This window comes from Falco peregrinus, chromosome 4, assembly GCF_023634155.1.
Source record: "Falco peregrinus isolate bFalPer1 chromosome 4, bFalPer1.pri, whole genome shotgun sequence".
NCBI lineage: Eukaryota > Metazoa > Chordata > Aves > Falconiformes > Falconidae > Falco > Falco peregrinus.
Window position 1 is genome coordinate 63,681,567 of NC_073724.1, and position 17,088 is coordinate 63,698,654.

General features: G+C 38.1%; 1 protein-coding gene across 3 annotated transcripts in view; it reads left to right on the top strand.

The window, feature by feature from the left end:
• The window catches only part of NALCN (sodium leak channel, non-selective), a 250,021-nt gene that overhangs the window by 26,420 nt on the left and 206,513 nt on the right, over window positions 1-17,088 (top strand). For all 3 annotated transcript variants that reach the window (XM_055802381.1, XM_055802380.1, XM_055802382.1), the window contains exons 4-6: window positions 6,898-6,981; window positions 8,561-8,700; window positions 9,507-9,635. In XM_055802381.1, the coding sequence (XP_055658356.1) occupies window positions 6,898-6,981; window positions 8,561-8,700; window positions 9,507-9,635 (353 nt within the window). The remainder of the gene's footprint in view (window positions 1-6,897; window positions 6,982-8,560; window positions 8,701-9,506; window positions 9,636-17,088) is intronic.

Below are 17,088 nucleotides of genomic sequence, written 5' to 3' on the forward strand. Positions count from 1 at the left end.
AAATTCACTTAAATCTATTTTTTTTTTTAATTCTTACAAATGATTAAGTAGTGGTTCTGTAGTGATTATAGCTTTCTTGTAGTGATAGATTGGAACTGTGTGTGTTGTGTGCCTGTAGCATGCATGGTATCACCCTGTAATCCAAAGGAACAGTAAGAGCTGTGTTTCATTTTTTTAATTATAAATAGAGAAACTTTGCTTTGTGTGATGTAAGATCAAGTGATTTTTCCAATGTTTTTCTAACATACAATACAAAATTGCTATAAATTTTGCATTACATGTTATGACAAAGATAGATTATGCAGTATGTAATGTGTTACTTAGAAGCATCTGATGATGGAGCAGTTGAGTACAACACCTGAGTAGTTAGAAATTGAACGTGTTTAACTCAGTGATGATAAAGTGATATTACACCCACTATAACCGTTTAGAGTTAAGCTTCACACAGTAATTCTAATTTCACTGTCTGTTACAAATCAATTGCTTTTATGTGAATATATTTTAAATAAGATTCTTTTCTGTGAATGAAGACACTGAGGAACAGAAGACATACAGAAATGAGAAGCTGTGTTGTGTGTTGTTGTCCCCTTGCCTTGTCTCTTTTTCTTTCCAAATACAGACTTTAAATACAAAAAAAAGTTGGTTCATTTTGAAGTGATACTATCACCGTTGCAGAGGGCTAACTTGGAGGTGACCACTCATTTTAAAATATGCCATTTTATATTTCTTTGGTTATTAACATGGTCTTAGCTAAGCAGTCCACAATTCCCTTTGTGTCCTGCATGGATCATCATTTTACAGTCACAGGAGCTCTTTGCATTAAAAGATGGTTAGTATGTAATTTGCTGGTTGTTTGCGTAATAAAGTTCTTCAGGTTGAATTTTTTTGTCACACAGAGTAGAAGATGGACTTTTAGGTAGGTGGTGCAGTTGAGAGTCTGTCTGTCTGTCTGTCTGAGGTCCTGCTTCAGTCAGTCCCTAGGATGGCTGAAGAGTTACGGAGCTATGAAGAAGGAAGCACGGGGCTAATGTTTGACACATGAACAGATTTGAGAAATAGTTTTATGTTCAGGAGAGCAGAAGAGGAGGATGGAGAACCAAAGTCAGAGGCAGCTCTTTTTGTTGGCTGTATCTCTTCATTCTCTTTTCTATGTGAGGAAAATGTTGAAAGTATTTGACAGGCTGGGGGCTGGGCTGGATTGTCCACATCATTCTGCTACTAAACAGACCTGTAAACTGCGAGGTTTTAAGGAAATAGGGAAAGTTTGAAGTTGAGCCCGAAGCATAAGGGATGTATGCATAGGTCTGAATGGATGGGAGATACATACCTCTATATGTGTGTATGTATCTTTATGTGCATTTGCAGACGGGAGAGAGAGGTTAAGGTAGGTGCTCCCTTGAGCTCTGATTGAATTTTCTGACCCGCTCCCACCTCCATGCCCTGTGGTGTTTGTGTGGAGTAAGGGAATGGGGGAGGGAGGGTCAGTTGTTTCCTGAACTCAGCTGTGCCGTCTCTTCTAGTTTGCTATTTATAATGAGCATAGCAGAGAGGGAAAAAATGATACTCCCAAACTCTGAATCTTCCTGTTCCTTCAGTTTCCTCCTGTGCATTTATGCTGCTCCTAAAATGCCAGTAAATGTCAGCCTCCACTCCTTAATGCTTATTTGTAATGCTACACAAAGTAGCCCACAGGGTGATCTGAAGAATTTGCTAGAGTTGATGTGCTTTATTTACCACCACCACATACAGGATGCAATGACCATGATAGAATAATAGCAAAGTCGCTAGTTGTTACTGAGCTTGCTGGTCTTTTTGAGTTTGTACCATCTTTCAGCTATCCTGTTTGTTAGAGACTGTGATGAAAAGTGGGAGACTAAGGTTCTCCTACTGACAGACCCAGGGCTGCAGAACTCCTTTCCAGAGCAGATGATGGTAAATCTGATTACTCAGAGCAGATGTTATATCACTTCTTTTTTTTCAGCTTTCCCACTGAGGCAGCTGGAAAGAGGCGGAAGGGAAGGATTCAGAGAATAGGTTGTAGTCAGGGATGAGAGAGAAAAAAGAAATCCTTCAAGGCAAGCAGGGAGGCAAAGGAGGCTTTTTAATTGTAGGATTTGCTGTTCATCCTGAGGTGTTCCTAAGATGATAAGAGATAAGCAGGGCAGAAATGACCTGTGAGATGACTGTACTGTCATCTTGCTAAGCTGTCTACCTTACCAATGAGATACTGAAATTGCTTAAGAAAATTAGCAGACATAACCAATCTTCTAGCAGATTGCTTTATGCAATTTGGATGTTGATTTCCTAGAGTATTTTGTGTTCAGCAAGGTTGATAATGAAATAAAAAACTACAGTCTGGCTAGTCTTTCCTTCTGGAGTAAGTTAAATTGTAATGGCTCTCATGGAGTGACAACCTCAGATGTTATCATGTCTGTCTGTGGTTCTGTATTTTGTACTGGCTCACATTTCCAATGAGTTAGGTCTTACAGAACTGTTTTTTAACATGAACTTGTGTAACGACTGTTTAGGGCACCTAATACTGGCTATTTTAGCTTTAATGTGCTGTTTACAATTGAGAAAGTGTATCTTCCAGCATCTAAGTGCTGTTATTGGGGTATAGTATTGCATGTGAAAATAAAAAAAGAAGAAATAAGCTAGTACATTGTACTCAGTTAATGTAATGGTACTAAAACTGAGCAAAAACTGGTGAAATAAGGAGAATGTAGGGAGAAGGCAGGAGGTTTATTTGTTGGTCTTATTTTTGAATAGGTAAAGAAACACTCAAGATCTTATGCTGAACTTGAGGTATTCTTCCTTAGTTATAACAACATTGCCATAGACAATTATTGGCATATAAAAATTATATATGGCAAATAAAGGGGATATTTTAATTCCAGACTGTTATGTTAAACTTGTCTGTTCTTTTGGGATATCAAATTTTGTATTAATTCAGATTAGCATCTCTAATCTGGGGCAGACTTTTGATCCGTTCCATGTGTGGTTTATCAATAAAGCCATTTCCATAATTGTGTACTAGACTAACTGTGATGCTGACCTGTTGTAGATTAACTACTGGGGGAAAAGACAGAAGTATATTAGGAGAAACTGAGGGGACTAGGAAGGGTATTACAAAATAACAAATGGGCCTCTAATTAACAAAGGAAAAATTGATCCATCTAACAGCTAAGCAGTATTGCTGCTTTGGACTTCAGATTTTTTTGGTGTATCTTAAAATGCTTTGTGTTTAATAGTTGTAAGTTAGTTAGCTAGTCCACTGAGTTCAAGTGACACCCCCTAGTTTGCCTGGGAGAGGCATTAAGTGAGGGCATGGTTTACTGCACAAAAGCTTTCCAAAGGCTGTCCCAAGCCTGCAGTTGTGGACTGGCATCCACTGCTCTGCTAGAAGCAAATGATTTTGTTGTCTAGATAGACTGTAAGTCATGTTGCTGGAGAAGCTTTCATGACTTGCTATGCACATTGAAGAATCCACTGTCCGCTGTAGGCAGCAGGGAGCCAGCAACTTTAATGACTTCAGGAGGTTTGGATTAGTCTCAGCATGAGGCTTCTAGTCTACAGTACTAATCCTTCATCTTTTGCAAATGTTTAGGTCATGTTTCAAAGGCTTACAAACCATAATGTAAATGGTCTGGGATAGCGCATTCACAAAAAAAAAAATACTAAAACAACCCTCATCAATAATTCTCAAATTTAATCAGACATGATGAAAAAAGGGTGAGGGATTAGCACATTGCAATACTTCAGCTATTTCAGGTAAGATGCCTTCAGGTGTATTTAAATTTCATATATCTGTATTCCTTTCCAAGTTTTAAGAACAGTCTGCCATTGACCATGAGCGTGGAATTTCAGCCCAAGGCTTTTTTCAAGTGTGAATGAAACTCACTGTTGATTGCTATTAATATTGAAGTGCTAACCTCTGTTTAGTCAGATTTTTCGTGGAAGTAGCACTGGAAGTCAATATCAAGATTCATATTAAAAAGGACGTTCTGATTTTCACATTAAGCAGGACGTGGTTTTGCCTTAAAAATGCTTCCAACCACAAATAGCATCCCATATGCAGATGCACAGTATAAATGTGTTAAAGGTTCCCCACCACATCCACTGCCAGCCAAATGACAAACATGAAAAGGATTTAGCCAACACCTCCCTATATGCAAAGAGGAAAGGGCCAGAACCTCCCCCCAAATGAATAGTTTCGACGGATGTAATTCAGGTGCCCTAAATTTCCGCAGGCAATCCACTGGAAGCCTTCCTGGCTGGGAGGATGTAGCGTTGGAAGCTGGCCTGATGTGGCAATGAGAGAAGTGAGGTGGTGGAGCAGCCTGACTGGTGAGAAGGCTGGGAAGGGTCACGACATCTTCCTTTGTGAGGAGAAAACAGCAGAGCTGCTTCAATCATGCCGCACCTATTGTGGAAAGAAAAAGCAATTTCTAAAAAAAAAAAAAAAGATTTGGCTTTTAGCGAGTACTTGATGGGTTATTCAGAGCAGAGTGACTACAGGAACTCCTGCACAAGTTCATGCTCATGTTCATATGTACAGCAAAGCTCAGGGAAAACTTGTTTTAAAGGGTGCTTAAAAGAAGAAAAGCAAGTTTCAAGGAGTTCTTTGGTGAGAGAAAGACCAATCAGCGTCTTTGTTCTGAGCCGCAATTGAAGGACTCCAGGTGCATGTTGATACAAATCTCACCAGAGATATTTCACTAGGAGGGAACCAGGGGGAGAGGAGAGCAGGCCCAGGAGATCGATGGTGTTGGTAGCTGATCTCTGTAGAGAAATAACATGTGTCTGCTTCACAGTTTCTGAACATAACCACTGAAACCATAACACCGAGTTTGTTCAGCCTTGGGTGAAGAGTTACTGATTAGCTCTGACTTTACTTAGGGAACTTAAGTCTACTTTTTTCAGGAAAGAGAGGTTAAAAATACGATGCAAATTTGTTGTTCTGTTGCTTCCCTGTTTTGCCGTCTTCCTCCCCTTAATTCTTGGATTGAGAACTTTAACATCCTTCTGTGTTAGAAAATCCTCTGTCTGAAAATAGGATTGAAGTTCTCTGTCCTTTATTTCTGATTTGAAAATCACTTGCTGTATTTTCCTTATATCCTTGCTTTATTAACTTCTGTCCTGAAGAAATTTTGCAAGTGAAATAAAGCTTTTTTAAAAAAACCATATTTGGTCTCTATTTACACAATATATCTTGCTGTCACCTACTGCAAGGAATGATAAATCATTTTTAGGATAGTGTATGTCATTGAAAATATTAAATTAAACCAAAACATCTTGTCTGTGCTTTCAGCATCAAGGAAAATGCTGAGACATTTAAAAACAAATACAGGTTGACTGAAATAGCTGTCGCTGAGATAAGAAACAATGTGTATCAAGCCAGGAATCACGTAACAGGCCAAAGTCCAGTAATGTCTTCAAAATTCTTGAGATGTGACAGTACTTTTTTCCTCAGTTATGCCTGTGAAAAGTGGATATCAAACACTGTAGTTTGTATCTGGAAGAACACTAAACAGAGAAAAGGAACAAGACAATGTATAAGGCAGGGGAGGGTATATCCAGTCGGTTGGGAGAAACCTCGTTCAGAAAGGGGTGTTTATGTGCCCCAAGATGCATTGCCTGTGTCTCTGCATACATTTTTACTTGAAACCAGGATATCCACATCCCTTAAGTCTAGTCTTGTCTAGTCTGCCTTTCAACAAGCTGCATCTATCTATATGCATTTGGTCCCCAACTTCCTCTATGCTCCATGTGGGTGGTACATCAAACTAACTCTCAGCTGTAACCTACCTAATAAATGTGGATTTTTTTTTTCAGTTCAGTAGTTAAAGTAAAGTGCGAGGCATTGGCATCCCACCAAAGAAGTGTTTTTATAGCTTGCAGTGGAGGGCCTGTGTTGTATGTCAATGGGGATGGTGTGAGACATGAGGAGATGGAAGCATGCAAACTGGAGCAGTGCCTGAGAATAGCGTAGTGCAGAGAAAACTGAGCTTGGATGCAGCCTTCTCCATACTCCTTTTAGGAGTGATCTTTGGAGTGGACTTATCACCACGGTCATGCTCAGGTGTTAGAGGGCTCGTTGAAGAAGCCTAAAGCAGACCTGGAAAACAAGCAGGAAGGCATATGGGTCATCAAAGATCCAGTGCTCAGTTTTCTTCCCTGAATTTCTTTTATTCAGTAGTGCAAAGTTATGCTCTGAATCCTTGTGCTTGACAGTTCATGGAGTGCCAATAACATAAAAGTTGAGAAGCTCACCATACATACTATTAATGAAGTCTAAAGAATGATCACTTTGAGATGGTAAAGTGTTGCTCAGGAAACGTCCAAAGAAACTTGAAAGCCTGCACTGTGATGAGATGGCAGTTACTGTCTAGTGTTTTTGAAATGGCAAGCCTTTGCTAGAGCATGAAAAATGATGGAAAACATGAAAAAATGAATGTACAGTGATACTGATTTGATTTAAGCTGTTGAGCAATATTGAAGTAATTGAATGGCACAATACTAGATAGCTAGCATTTTACACTTACCTTCCTATGCAAGTGTTTTGTAATGGGTGATACAGTGGCAAAGTTAGTCCAGTGCTCTTTTTTTTTTTCTTCTTTTTTGATTTACATCAAAATGGAAATAATAGGTTTCTTTGTAAGTTCTTTTTTATATAAGCTGAGGAGAAGTACCGCACAAGAAAGAAGGTACCATTTATTCACCCAGAAGATGTGTTTATATGTTTCCAGCATATTCTAGTCCAGATACTGGGCTGTTCGAGTCTTTCAAAAGTGGCATTTTAGAAGCGGTACAGAGAAGATGGATGTGGTTGTGATATTTGTAAATCCTGACAGTAAACCAACAACAATTAACCTCTTAGCTTTCTTTCTCTTTTAGGGTGATAGCTCCTATGTAAAGGATCGTTGGTGTGTGTTTGATGGATTCATGGTCTTCTGTCTTTGGGTGTCACTGGTTTTACAGGTAGTTATTTCACTTACCTCTTTCAATGAATAGTTCCTTAATTGTGAAAAACGTGTGGTACAACTAAATAATTACAAGTTGTGGAAGTGTAGCTGTACATGGGTCAAATTATTTTTAAAATACCGTGCTGAATTGAGTAACTGCATAATTGCACATTGCGGCATATCTATATTAGTAGTAGAAGTTATCTTGATTAATTTTTCTTATTGAGAACTTATACATTAATCTGAAGCTTCTTACCATAAACCCACTGCATAGTCAAAAGGAGAGAGAAGGATCTTCAAAGAGCTATTAAATCTCTTACTCTATATGACAGTTGTGCTCATCTCCTTCCATTGAGTCTAGTAGGATGCCGTGGTGACTAGCTTAGACAACTACAGGCAGAATGATTCCAATGGTAGATGCTTGTCATGCTGTAGGTGTATAGGTGTGGTGAGTGGAGGGGTTTCATGTAATATGGCCCACATCTAACACGACCTTTTCCAAAATTCAAATTAAAGCACAATGGGAAAAATAATAATAATAAAGACATTTGGAAACAAATTGATTAAATTTTCATAAAGAAGGGAACTTGGACATGTTGCAAAAAAGTGTAGAGTATTAAGGTACAGGTCAAATTTTGTCCTGCAAACCAATCAGTCCATAACCATAGCCAGTTGTTTGGGTAAGAACAGTTTGAAGACTGTGAGACTGGGCCTGCAATAGTACAAGGATTGTAAAAGTGCTATAGTGATTGCTGTTAGGCGTAACTTACCCACTTCTGAGAAATTTAAAACACCTTGTAATTTTCTGCTTTATACCCAGGAGTAACTTTGGTACATCATGTATGCATGTAGAGTGAAGGTTGATCATTACAGACAAGTTCCAGGTTCCCCCTCCCTTTTCTTAGTACTTTGAGCAAATATTAGATTACACAGTTTCTCTCAGAGAGTAAGAGACAGGGATTAAACCAAGACATTTTCACCCAATCATTAAGCGAAATAGTCTTTATGGAGTGCCTAACCTGTCAAAATATTAAGGAAATGGTTCCTTGCTCTGTGGCTTGGCTGAAATTTGTAAGTGGAGTCTAGAAGAACGTGTACAGTTTTCACATGGACTTGGAATTAAATGGAGAATTTATAAGCATGTACAACTCATAAGGCAGTCTGTGTATATGTACCTTTACATTATAGCACAAAGAAAATAGTGGTGTGCAACACTAACATACTGGGTTTTGTATTTGGAAATGTGAATTACTTTTAAATGAAGTTTTTGGAAACTTGTGGGGTAGGACTAGCACAGAAGCAGGCAGCTGGCACCAGCTTGCACAGCCTTCTTGAGCTGTTTGAGACAGAAGCGTTATGAACATAGGCAGAGTATATTTTTGGAATTTCATTAGGGTAACTTAGGAATGGATTAAAGGATTTACTAAGACTTTTCTTTTAAAAATATAGTTAAAATGAACCATGAAATAAACCAAGAGAAGATTGAAAATGAAAACAAAAATCATACATAGTATTCATAGTTTTAAAAGTTCTGTAAATGAATACAGCAACAGGACAGGGTCATCAAGAAAACCTCCCGATTCTTTTGTTTGTAGGTGTTTGAAATTGCTGAAATAGTTGACCAGATGTCACCTTGGGGCATGTTACGGATTCCACGACCACTCATTATGATTCGAGCATTCCGGATATATTTTCGTTTTGAGCTGCCAAGAACTAGGATAACAAATATCTTGAAGTAAGTAAGGCTGTTACCCAAACAATTTTGACTTAGACGGGTTACTACACAGCTCAGAAAATGACCCTGCACACTTAATGGACATTTTCTTCCTGAGTTTTAGTTTTGGCCAAAAAATTCTTGCTATTTTCCATATTTAAGGAATCATTGAATTGCCTAAAAAGTTATCAAAACTGTAAAGTATTTAAATAAATCTTAAAGCATTTTGCTAATAACTGTAGCCAGCAATTTTCAACCAGTGGCAGTAAATTCTGCTCCCATTAACGTGGGCACTTAAGAACGAAGGTGAACACTCTTAGCAGGGTAGTATTCGTAAATAAAAGCACTTGAGCGTGTGCCCTAACCATTACAGTTACAAGTGCACATTTATTGGTATATGTACAGAGATGCTTACATGGAAGCAAACACACATAAGTATGTTTGGTACAGTGCATAATGTCAAAAGCCATGTAATGTGGAAGAGTTTTTTGGTCTTATTTGGTATCAACTTTACTTCATCATCATATCTTGTCTATTTAAGTCATTAGATACTTTTTACAAAAGGTAGACTTTATACATTTTATTTGGGTTTTTTTTGTTTCACCCTTTGTAGTTTACAGCTGGTTTAATTACCGTAACTTAAAGGTTTTAAAAAATCAGGGCTCCCTTTTCTATGTCTGCACAGAGTAAGAGATCAATTTTAAGAACAAATTTTCTGCAGCATGAAATACTACTTTCTCTATGTAAGCATATTTTCTATTCTGGAGATTTTCAAAGGAGGCTTCACATTGCCTGTGCATTCAGTGTCATATTTATCTTTTTGCCAGGCGTTCCGGAGAGCAAATCTGGAGCGTTTCAATTTTCCTTCTGTTCTTTCTCCTCCTGTATGGGATCCTGGGAGTGCAGATGTTTGGAACTTTTACATACCATTGCGTGACTGATGACACGCAGCCAGGGTGAGTTAGCCTTTGCAGGCATGTTGTGGCACTGTTCTTTCATTGCATATGTAAAATTGTAGTTGGTGTCAGTGGGTGTAAAATGGACTTAATAGATTAAAAGCAGTGCACCAAAATATACTAAGATAAGTATGGGAAAGAAAAATGTTAGGAATTATGCAAAAATACAAATTTTAACTGTGACAGCAAGATTGCAAATTGTGGCATTTGACTGCAGTCTGAGTTAGGGGTGTGAGTGACAGGGGGTGGGGGCGCTGGGAGAGCAAGAGAGCAGAGGAGGCCTTAAGAGGAGTGTCCTGGTTTCAGCTGGGATGGAGTTAACTTTCTTTTTAGTAGTTAATACAGTGCTGTGTTTTGGCTATGGTGTGAGAACAATGTTGATGGCACACGGGTGGGTTTGGTTGTTGCTGGGTGATGTTTATACCAAATCAAGGACTTTTCAGTTTCTCCGGCCCTGCCAGTGAGAGGGCTGGAGGGGCACGGGACATTGGGAGGGGACGCAGCCAGGACAGCTGACCCAAACTAGCCAAAGGGGTATTCCAAACCATATGGCATCATGCTGAGTATATAAACTGGGGGAAGAAGAAGGAAGGGGGGGACATTTGGCATTATGCTGTTTGTCTTCCCGAGTAACCCTTACGCAAGATGAAGCTCAGTTTCCCTGGGGGTGGCTGAACACCTGCCTGACCATGGGAAGTGGTGAATAAATTCCTTGCTTTGCTTTGCTTTTGTGCACAGCTTTTGCTTTACCAGTTAAATTGTTCTTATCTCAGCCCTTGAGTTTTATGTTCCTTTCTGATCCTCCTCCCCATCCCTCTGGGTGAGGGGGAGTGAGTGAGTGGCTGCGTGGTGCTGGGCTGCCAGCTGGGGTTAAACCACAATAAGTGGAGCATTGCCACTTGTGGCTTATTTGGGTCGCTGATGATTCATCAGCTTTTGCTGTTCAGAACATCTGGATGTGGGATCAAACCTAAAGTATAGGGTGGAACTACCCCTATAATCTCACACCCTTTCTGGATTAAGAGGTTGCTGGGACCTTGTGTTCAGATTTAAAGTGTTTTTACCCAGCCTTTGGAAAATATTTACGATTAATATGTTAACACTGGTGATCAAGTTTTTGATTCAGCACATACTTAAACACAAGATTAACTCGAAGTATAGTATACCCTCTTGTCACTGGGATGGCTCATAAAATCACAGATAAGTGTGCACTCACACATCCTGTTGAATTGAGGGCTTGACCGTATGCTCCGTCACCATTACATTGTGAGAGTCCATTGTATCTATTTCTTCATTTTGTCCCTGTTTCTTTGGATAGGGCAATGTTAGCTCTGAAGCTGTAGCCTTTGCTTTCATCAAAATTGGATCTTTTTATTCCTGTATTGAATTTGTCAGAACATAAAATAGAGTAGACATTATAAGTAAGCAAAACACTGCTTAATCTGCTACTGTGCTGAATAAAAAGTCTTACTATTGCAAATCTCTGTGTTAAAGATTTTTCTAAACTATGGCCTATAAGCGATCAGATATAAAATGAGGTTATTAAAAGCGCCAGATACAAAAGAGGTTACAAAATTATTTGAGAATATGCTAGGCATTATGTGATATTTTGTTAAATGAAAAAAAAAATACTTTTGGGTATTTTCTTATTTATTTAATCAATACTATAGTAAAATATGGGGTTGATCGTCACCTAAACTGGAAATTTTGTATTTCATTCTGACTTTTTTTTTTAAAGAGAAAATCTTTACAGCACAGATTTTTTTTACAGTTTCCCGTAGACATGGGAAAAAAAAATCTTTGTCAAAAAATTGTTTGTGGTAATGAAAAGATCTGTGATTCTGTGATTTGCCTGTGTTGTTTGAGAAAAGAAGTGGAATATCATATAATTGCTTGTGTCACTGAATACAGGTTTTCCCTGAAATCAGCAGAAAAGCTGTATTGGGATATAATAATGTTTGCAATATGCAAAGTTAAGTTTATAAATTCAAGGTTTCCCATAAAATTTTTGTCTACTTCATCTACATGTGATGGGTTGCTCTTTGAATACTGCATTATTAAAAAAAAAAAAAAAGTTTATGGAAACACCTCAATTTTAGGTTTTTTAAAAGCTGAAATACAGGAAAAGCTTAAAAGGGGCAAATATACAGTACATAAAAATAAAAACCTGTCTCAAGTGGATTAATGTTGAAAAAGTCAAGTATGCAGAATTAAGGAAATTTTAGACATGAGGTTGAATGTCAAGCCGTAACTCCTTTTCCTTTCAGTAGCATCAAGTATATATATATTTAGCTGTTTAAAAATTAGAAAACTAATTTAAATGACTTTTTAGGTACCTGGGATAGGCACCTTCAGAAAGTAATCAATCACTTTTGTCATCTCCAAACCAGACCTGTAACTTTAAATGGCTCCCATGGTTGTGTATGAGGACTACAGTTACGTTGTAAAACACTTTTCCCCTAAAAGTGCTGCCTGATTTATTCTGATGAATAATGCTCATGCAAAGAACAACGCATTTTTTCCATTGTTGCTTGACACGTGGACTTACACCTTACTTTTGGCATACTACTGACTCCTGCTCTGAAAACACTTATTTTCTCTTGTCTGTAATACTGATTGTTATATCTTGTGAACACTTAAACATATCCAATCCTTTTCTAGTTTTTGAAGAATGCAGTGCAGAAGCTCTGGGTGGAGTTAGGCTGTACCCTCTTCACATGGGTTAGGGCTGACCTTCACAGAGCTGGCTGCAGAATTTATAAGAAATAACACCATGAGTTGGGAAAACAAATACAGAGAAAGAAATAACAGTTCTGGTGCCAAAAGAGGGCAATTTAGAGGCAGACATTGGTCCAAAAAGTAGTTAGAAAGGAGGTGACATACCACTTCAGTATCCAGGAGATTTTAATAGCTGAGAAGTAGTAGAGCACAAAAGCATGAAAATTGCCTAGACAAATTTTACTTTTGTCTTTGAGGTTCAGTTTCTCAGCTTTATAATGAGGATTTAACATTCCTCTCGGAAGTTTAATCTGTCTGTATGTCTGAGGTGGTTCTGCTCCAGGCAATGGAGAGTGGCCAAAGTTGGCTGTAGTTGGCCTTAAATAACTTCAGTTTTCAATGATCCACAGCTGTAAATACTTAGTATTTCTGCAAACCAGATCCCAGGCTCCCAAGTCAAGATTAGAAAATGAAAAGCATCCAATTAGTGGCCACCTGTGAGAATTTTAATTTTAGGTGATTTGCCTCATATTATGCAGTATTCTATGGCAAGTGGCAAGGTTAAAATCTTATTATTGAGGTCAAGACTTCATCTATTTCAGAAATTTTAGAAACCACTCTTTTAAAGTCTACTGCCTTCTGAATTATTATTATAAGGGAGGGAAGTGTCTTTTGAAAACGGCATCTTAAAATCTCGCTATTCTTTTTTTATTTGAAAGGACGTGTCGGCCTCATCAGACACTCATTGCCTCTTTGACTGCTGCAAGTTCTTTTATCTTTCCATCCTTCTTTACACCCACACTGCCTGACCTCCTGTCTCTCCACCTCCTCAGTAATTTTCTAATGTTAACTCTGACAAACAGAAATACTGAAGTGAGCTAACTGCAGTCTGAGTTTTTTGTTCTGTCTGTGAAACCAGCAAAATCTGACTTCCTTCCAAAGGCTGAAAAGTGTGTTTTTTCTGTTGTTTGATGATAAATCTTTTTTCGTCTCATTCTTATAACCTTCTTTATTTTGCCAGACTTTTTATCCCTATGGGGAACACTATTGTCTTCCTAGACAATTTTCTCACTCAGTATTCTCTTGTGATTATTACTGATCTTTTTACCACTATGCTGTCACAGCTTTTCCCTGATGATTTGTACAACTAGTATAAATTTACTGCCAATAAGTGGTTTATTACATAGATTTCCTTAGTATGGATCTTCTTCAGTTGTTTGAAAGACACGCAGTATGGTTGGAATATAATATATATATATTCCAATTATCTAGTTAAGCCCATACATTATAAGCAGCTTGACAGGGTGTTTTGTTATAGCTGAGGTTAATTTCAAAGAATTGGACAAATATGGTGAAAACAGGTTGTGTTCCCCAATCTATTGTAATTTACTCCTCTAGTATACAAAAAGGTACTTCCACAATGACAGGAGAGAAATTATTTCCAAACCATTGTTCTGACTGTTGGAATCCTCACACACTAGCTGCTGAGGGTTTTCTTTATTTTTGTTACACAACGTGTTTGACTACACAAAAATACACGATTAGATTATATTTATTCCACAACAGTAAATTCTCCTTTTATAATTCTCAGTCTGCACTGGAGCTAAGGGAAGGGAAACCTCACCAAAAGAAAGAATGCTAATATGGCTAACTGCCATAAAATGGAATACTTACCTATTTCTTCTTCCAAAGTAATTCTTTAAGGGCCTTTTCTTAATGCTTGCAGTAAGGTATAGACTGGGTATTTCTGTAGACCTGTCTGCCCTGTCACCATGGCAGTCAATTTTAAATCCTTCTTTGCCAGTTTTCTTTTTTAAAGTAGGAACTGCCCAGGAAAATAGATAAGAAAAATAATTACCAAGTAATAGAAAGATCTAATGGGTTCTTGGCCATCTTTCCATCTGTCCATTGATAGGACCCAAAAATGTCAGAAAACAGCTTCAAAGACTCTGGAGCTGAAAGTTCACTGCAATATCTAATAGAGGAAATAAATATGATTAAAAAGAACAAAAGGGATTCGAGATACTGTCTTACATCACCAATGGGAAAATAAGAATGAGTAATTGGATTTCTAAGAAAGGGAAGAAATCAAAGATCATGACTGAAAAATCAATGTAACAGGACTTCTCTAACAGAGCATATTAATTTATTGGTACTAGTTGAACAGCCAGCACTTCTTTAATATGCCCTTGGGTTTTATTCACAATCTCTCTTAATGATGCTGTGTCTCTAGTATAAACTCCTCAAGGAGAGGAGAAATGGAAGAAATACTACTTTTCCAGGTCAGATGTTGTTTAGACCCCAAAATCAAGAAAAAGACAGCATCAGTCTAAAAGGGAAGTAATTCAGTCCACATGGGATCCTGTCAAAAGAGTGGGAGAGAGTGCTGAGGTGATGGCCAGTATTGGTACTGAAAGGAAGTGATATTCAGGCAGGAGTAGGGCTCTCCTCACTTTCAGAGGGCATGTGATTTCTGAGCAAAAATCCTAATTTTGTCTGCAATTGTTGTATAGACAGTTATCCAAAGCTGTTAGGCTCTGATCATTTCACACAGGCTTTCCAGTGTTTTGCTTGTCTAGCTCCATTTTGAGCGAGAAGGTGACCTTTTAGTGAAGGTCTAGGATAAAGTGATGGGAACTCAATAGCCTCACTGCATGGTGGCTCAGTAATGACACATGCTTACCTGTATTAAGATTTGGAACCGTGTTTACACAATGCTTTGTCCCAGTGGAGACATCAAAGTTTATTGAACTTCTGCTCAGCCTGCCAACCTTTATAGGCTTTCTTTCATTTGGCTAATAAGTCCTTTTGAGTAAGTTGGAGTGGATTTTATGGATTCTTGTGAAATTGGCTGACTATAAATACAAGAATTTGTATTTATACAGTAAACATTGAATAACTTAACTACCACATCTCCTTTTTGCTGTAGGGAAAGTTTTATATTTATCCACAAGATTTTTACCTTATAATCGGTGTACAGAATTGAGGCCTGGTGAGTACTGAACTTTCCACAGGAGACCTGCAGGAGGCCAGGATGCCAAAAGTCAGGACATCCTCCAGTATATTATAAAATTAAAGGAAAGGCCAGATATCATTAGACAAACAGAATTCTACCAGTGATCTCCACTGAATCTACCAGATGGATGATTGGGTGCTGTTTACTTTATTGAACAGAAGGGAAGCTGGGAAGTTCTGTTCTTTGTATTGCAAGAAGCCAGACAACCAATGGAGAAGGCTGTGGATGCCCTGACATTTACAGGTTAGACAGCAGTTACCACTGAGCATCTCCCTTAGCCTGGACATGCTGCGAGGGTCACTTCTAGATATGCAAGCAGTTACAGGAAATAGGAAGAAGTTCTAAAAGAGGCTTCAGCTCTGTTTCGGTGAGTGATCTATCTGGTATGTTATTTTGAAAACCAGGTGACTGTTCATTTTTGTACTGCTTTCTGGAAGCTGAATGTGACATCTCCATTTGATTCCTGTCCCAGTCCTTTGGATTACTGCAATTCAAAAAGGTCAGGGAAATGCTGGAATATTCATCCTGAGGTGCTTGTGAGCAGACTGAAGCTATCATCTCAGCTATTTCATTGTTTCTGAGAGCTTGTGGAGGGTGGGTGAGGAGCTGGGAGGCAGGAAAACAGCAGTTTAAAAAGGAGGAAGGGATGAGACAGGGCAAGAAAAGCCAGGGAGTTACAGCTGGAATACTGGTAAGCTTAACTTCAATCTCTGAAAGAATTCTACAGTGAATAAACAAAATATTGTAAACATAAATAAAATTGTAAACATAAATAAAACAAATAAATAAACATAAATAAAACAAAAATAAACAAAAATTTGTAAGCCGCTGGAAGATAACAAAGAAGTAAGTAGCAGCTAATATGGATTTGTCAAGAATAAACCATGTCAAACCAATATAATTATCTATGACAGGGTAACAGCCATGTGAATTGGAGAGAAGAGTGGATGGTGTCTTTATTTTTGGAAGGCTCTGTAACAGCCTTGCAGGGCTTTTTTGTAAGGTGGCAGGAGAAAGGTGGTTAAGGTGGAAATAATCATTGAATAGTTGCAAAACTGCCTGGAAAACATAGTCAGTGAGTTGATATTAATGGCTCATTGCCAGAATGTGCTATTGGAGTTTTCATTAACATTCTGGATGGTGGCAGATAGAATATACTTACTGCACTGAGGATGACATGAGGTTGAGAGGGACTGCAGACATTTTGGAAGGCAATATTAGGATGAAAATTATCTTGAGAAATTGAAGACAGGCTCTGAAAAAATTGGATGAAAGTCAGCAGGGAGATACACCGCACTTAGTAAAAATGAACTGTATAAATACAACATTGTGAATGACTGTTTAGGAGATAGTTCATAAAATTATTTGGGAGCATAACGGATGAACAGAGATCAACAGAATTATGCTCTTGTTAAAATGTATAAATTGTGGTATCAGACAACATAGAGGCATTATACACCTCCTACCTGGCAGGTTAATGAGAAGGGCTCTTCAGCTGGTATTTGAAGAAAAAGCTTTGGTTACAGACTATCAGTGGCTCATTTAGTTTTCTCTCTTGGGCTAGATGTAGCCTATAGGCTTGAAGGCTAGACCAGTTTGGGCTCTTACATTTGGGTTTCTTAGAGCCCCAGGAATATTTCAAATCTTTTATCAACAAAATCATTTGATCTTACCTGGAGGTCTAAAGCTGCGTATTTTAACAGTATTATTCTCTTTAAT